Genomic DNA, 5,481 nt, shown 5'->3' on the forward strand with positions numbered 1-5,481 from the left:
CCGAATTTCTCCATATTTTTTTTCACCTATTTGTATTTTTTTATTTATTTATTTATTTATTTTCTAATATTTTCTCCATCTTATAAAGGATTAAAAAGCTGCATTAGTAACATAACACACAGAAATACTACACCATTTTGTATTCATACTTAATAACAATACTTTAAATTACAACTTTGCAGTACCTCTACTTCAACATTAATTTGTGCTTATAGCCCCATAAACATACACTAATTGCAGTAAGATCCACAGTATAGTTTGAAGTTTTATACCAACACTTACGTAATGCACAATAGAAAAGACAGCGTTATCCACAGAGGAAACTTGGTTGTAAAACTCCGTTGTAAAAGTAGTTTACAGTGACCTCACCGGCCCCATAAATAACTCAAGGCTTGTGTCATTGAACTGGAAATGCATCAACTGCCACCTCCTGTTAACTGACAACTGTGGAGTTTCACCGGGCTATTCTCTCTATGTAAACAACGCAAGATTTATGAAACAATAATTTAAGCCCCACTTCATTCTTGTATAGGCCTATTATATGCTTTGTTTGTGGATTTGCAGCTACTGTTATATGCAACATTTTGCTGACTTTAATTTCCAATTTTCTATATGACACTATTTTCTGATCTAAGTTATAAAGTTGTTTACTTGTCAAAAACTTACCCGGAGTTGTGTTTTGTTGCATTCACACATTTTTAACACATAAATCCTGCATATTTAGGTTCGTCTGTCAATCAGAAAACGCTCTGTTCCACCTTGTGATGTCATGTGGTAATACGAGAAGTGCTCCACTGTGTTTTTAAACTCCATACACCTTCACTAGAATCATTTGGATGATTTGAGCCGTGGAATTGCCAATCTCTACTAAACAAAAAGGTAAACGGTAGCTGTTAAGTTGAAAACTACCACTAGATGACATCACAAAGTGGAACAGAGCATTTTGAGCTTTGGAGATGTAGACAAACAAATAATAAAGGATTACTCAAACATGTCTGAATGATTCAAAACACAACTCCATGTATGATTTTGGTGCGGTAACAACTTTATAACATGACTTAAAGCTCAGAAGAGTCAATTTTGCGTAATATAGGACCTTTTAAATTGTTAACTGCTATGGCAACTGTTCTAATGTTTCATCTTTTTGGATATCTTTTATATTTTTGGAAGATTTGGAGATGTTTTTGTAGTCAATTGTAACGTGTAACTTCTACCTGTACCGTACTGGTTTTGTGAATTGTAATAATATCTTACTTTCACTTCATTTTAAATTGGCTCAGCTTTATCTAATGATCGTGATAAACTGCTATTGCTTAACAAAAACAAAGTTACATAACGCGCGCGGCAGTCCCTTTGACAAAAGCAATGCCCAAAGTTTTCTACTTAATGAAACGTCTGCTCCTTTAACTGCGCCTCGCCTCTGAATTCCTCTTTTGCTTGTCGTTAGAATTGATCAGGCTTGCGCTCGCCTTGTGAATGGGAGCTCTCGTGTAACCATGGAATGAATGCTTGTGTGCGCGCGCGTGTATGTGTGTGTGTGTGTGTGTGTACGCGCGTGCTCGTGCTTGAGTGCACCGGATGCGAGATATCCGCTGTAACAACAAGCGCTCTGTTCCCCCTGCCGCCCTGACGCCATTTACGCAGCCCAAATCCCGACCTCCCTCTCCGGAAAGCGAAAAAAAAAACACACACGCGAACGCACACACACGAGAAAAGTACTTGCAACTTCTGTGCGTAGCGCGGATAAACCTTATGAAATCTTTCTACGCGATCTTTTTAAGCAACTTTTACAACTTCTCGGACGCGCAAACTGGCCTGAGACGTGCGCGTAATCGTTGATAGTAGCTTAGGTTTTCGCCTCGTGCTCTTCTTCTCACGCAAAGGATTAAACGTTGCAGTCTTTGGATGAAAACTTCACCACGTAACTTTTTGCTAAATGGATTTTAACAGACGGCTTTCCTGAGTGACTTCCCACGCGGTGCAGGAGGAAAAACGTGTTGACCAAAGTGGATTATTTTCACGTGAAACGGAGGACAAAGTGTCGAAAAATACGGTTAGTGCAACATTTACCGTAACATTAAGTCGCGTCGTTATGTATAGAGTGAATAAACGAGTTGCTTCATGCGTAAAAGTGGTTTAAAGCGAAAATCTGTGCAAAGTTTTCTTCACGTTTGGGGGTTTAGCCTGGCTTGCGCTCCCCAGTTTGCTGGAGGCCTATAGGTACCGTGATTTGTTAACGAAATGGGATAAAATTCAACTTTTAGTACAGGTTTTACGCACCAGGTCTATGCATTCTAGCGTTAGTGTTAAAAGTGTTTTACAAGCATGCATTTATTTCATGGTAAATTTATAGCTCAGATTTAGTGCGCAGTGCGTGCATGGATTTCCTAATTGCACATTTAAACGCATATACATATATACTGTAAAATAATGGCTTTTTTAGTTTAGTTTTTTGCACACTAAGGAACACCCTCAACCCTCCCTATCTGCTCTGAGGACATACCATGCCCCACCTTGCTGTTTAAACGTGCCAAAGAGATCATAAATAATTGTGCAGATCCACACAGAACCTGGTGTTGGTCCCCCAGCCCCTGAACGCATCTCCACTTACTCCCAACACGGAGCCCCCTGAATGCACCACTCTCTCTCCCTCTCTTTCTGTGCACCCTGTCACTCATCTTCTTTTGTACCGGGCTAAAGTGTGTTGGAATGGGGGGCTGGTTGTTGCGGGCCATTTGTCATGCGGTGCACAAAAGCTCTTCCTGTATTGTCATTGAAAGGGGGATAGTGGGGATCGCACCCCCAACCCGCCGAGATGCCATTTGAAAGCTAATTAGCCTGAGGAAGCAAAACCAAGGCCAAGTGACAGTTAACGTAAATAATATGACCACTGCCAGATATGATGGTCAGATATCTGAGTGTTATTACAAATGACAATGTATGTTTAATTAGTCTGAATGGCCCGTGTGATTTATGACTTGCACTTAAGTACACTTCCTGAGCTAAAATTAACCTTTGAACATGAGCGGACACGCTTCGAAGAATTGAAATATTGATTTAAAGTTAAGTAGAAGGCTTTCCTGTTTTAAATGTGCACATGGTGAATCCTGCACAACAAGAGCCAAACACAAGTGAATCATTTTAACTGTAATGACCAGTGACTGTGTTTGTACTCACATTTGAGTCAGTTTGTGTGTACTTCTGGTCCTGTCTGCGTGTCGAATACTCCCGCGGTCCGTTATGATTTGCATGGATGATTTGCATGAGTTCCCTGTTCTCTGTATAAAGTCTATAAACTCTGTGTTTGCAGGACTTCAGATGTGTCCCATGCCAGCCACAGAGGCCTTTCACTCCCAACATGGATCCCAGCAGAGTGAGCCAGAGCGACGGGGGAGGAGGCCCCTCTCCAGGCCCCTCTCCAGGCCTCTCTCCAGACCTCTCTCCAGGGCAGTCATCTGTGAGCGATGCTGGTGACCCAGGCACAGCCCACCCTTTCCCCCCCGACCCCCGGGAGCAGCCGGTTCTGTCTCTGGACCAGATCAGAGTCACACGCAGCAGTAATGAGTACACTGATGGACCGACTGCACCAGCGCCCAGGCCAACGGAGAGCCCAGAGGAGAGACATCATAACCTGCGGAACCTGCAGTCGTCTCACTCGTCCGGCTTGGAGGAGCCCCACAGCCCCAGGAGCAGTGGGAGCAGTCCCTCCTCTGGACAGAGGCTGCTGGGACAGTCTGGATCAGAGATCATCCGCGTGCAGCCCAAACGGGAGCAGAGCCCAGAGGAGCTGAAGCCTCTGACAGACACCAGGACAGTGCAGGCTGTGCCAGGCAGCGGCACGCACAGACCTCTGCACAAACCCTGGGACCGCTGTGAGGAGTGCTGCCGCTGCCGTTGTCCCGAATGCGTTCGCCCGCGGGTGCTGCCGTCGTGCTGGATGTGTGGGCACAGGTGTGTGTGCTCGGCTCACAATGTGGTGGAGTATGGGACGTGTGTGTGCTGTGTGAAAGGGCTGTTTTATCACTGCTCCAGTGACGATGAGGATACATGTGCGGACAAACCCTTCTCGTGCTCCCAGCCTCACTGCTGTGTGCGCTGGAGCGCTGTGTCCCTGCTGGCTCTGTTCTTCCCCTGTCTGCTGTGTTACCTGCCAGCCCGCACCTGCCTCAACGCCTGTCAGAGCTGCTACGACAGGGCCACCCGCCCAGGCTGCCGCTGCAAAGACTCTCACCTCCGTGCACGGGACATACCCACGTAGACTTAGATCTAGACCTAAGCTAATCTGTTTTCACCTGAACACCTCACACAGGGCTGACACCGCAGTGGTGCCTTCACTGACCAGAGCAGCACTGGTGAAATAAGCGCTCCATGTTCTACTGTTTTATTCTGAAATGCTTTGTTAACCCAGCTCCATACGTGTGTGTGTGAGAGCGTCCCATGTGTTTTAATCTATAACAGGGGCTGTTACTAACTGTTAGTACATGCAGAGGCTGTGCACATTAGAGTCTGACAGAGGTTTTATTTTTATACATGGAATACATATAATACTTCAACTGTGAACCTTTCTGCCACACAGAGGCATCTTGAGAGATCCATGTCTATTTGAATCAGTAAAGTTTGACCATGTTTTACATTCACTGGAATGTACCAATCATTATATAAGTTACAAATGAACAGCCCTTTGACTTGTAAATTGTACAGCGACCTTTTATGAAATTTTATTTTCTAATTCCAACATTGCTTAGTGTAAAGTAAAAAGTCTATATTTATTTGAAGGTTTATTATTTTATAATGAAGATATTTATTTTGAAAAGCCTTGTTTCTGTAGTGGCTGCAGATGGAGATTTAGAGGACCAATATATTAACGTTTGAAATTAAACCCTAAAGTCTGACTGTGCCCCTGTGTGTTGTGCTTTTGTCTCCGTGGTAACCACTTCCTCTCTCATTGTTCACATCTCTGCCTTTTTAATTGAGCCTCGGCACGGCATCTCCTGTAGCCTGTCATCAAGTGTGCAATCTCTGTCCCAGCCACATTCAAGATGGCTCCAGCGTGTTTACAAAGTACAAACAAGGAAGCTTCACTGTGCACGGGGCCCCTGTACCGTGCACGGGGCCCTGCAGCCACAACATCTGGCCGTGCTCGTGTGTGGAGGAATGCCCTGGTGTGCACATCTGTTTGTGAGAAGCCCCAAATGCTCCGCTTTCCCACAGGAACTATTTTGGTTTCATCTATTACTTTGTGTATCATTTAAAACCCACTCGCTTCCTGTCTTCATCTTAATGCAGCCCTCCCATTAGTCTGGTTTTATTCTCCGCCGTGTTATTTTTCCGTTTCTTCAAAGCGAGGTTGAGAAATTCCTGCGTTTTGAATGTCCCGGAGGCGAAACATCAGCCTTTGACACTTGTTGACAGAATATGGACGTGTTTGCAGCTCGGTATGCATTCAGCTGCTGTGATTGACAGGCAGAGGCCCAACCTGCT

General features: G+C 44.6%; 1 protein-coding gene across 1 annotated transcript; it reads left to right on the forward strand.

Moving 5' to 3' along the window:
* Window positions 1-1,584: 1,584 nt before the first annotated feature.
* spry2 (sprouty RTK signaling antagonist 2) lies at window positions 1,585-4,892 on the forward strand. Its single transcript, XM_020917153.2, has 2 exons — window positions 1,585-2,053; window positions 3,311-4,892. The coding sequence occupies exon 2, from the start codon at window positions 3,359-3,361 to the stop codon at window positions 4,256-4,258; it is 900 nt and encodes a 299-aa protein (XP_020772812.1). The 5' UTR covers window positions 1,585-2,053; window positions 3,311-3,358; the 3' UTR covers window positions 4,259-4,892.
* Window positions 4,893-5,481: the final 589 nt, after the last annotated feature.

The sequence above is a fragment of the Boleophthalmus pectinirostris genome, unplaced genomic scaffold (assembly GCF_026225935.1).
Source record: "Boleophthalmus pectinirostris isolate CB_2022bp ecotype Guang Dong unplaced genomic scaffold, ASM2622593v1 HiC_scaffold_11, whole genome shotgun sequence".
Taxonomy (NCBI): domain Eukaryota; kingdom Metazoa; phylum Chordata; class Actinopteri; order Gobiiformes; family Gobiidae; genus Boleophthalmus; species Boleophthalmus pectinirostris.

Bases quoted from the DNA above. Each gene is read 5' to 3' on its own strand.
- spry2 (XM_020917153.2), top strand. From the start codon at position 3,359: ATGGATCCCAGCAGAGTGAGCCAGAGCGACGGGGGAGGAGGCCCCTCT.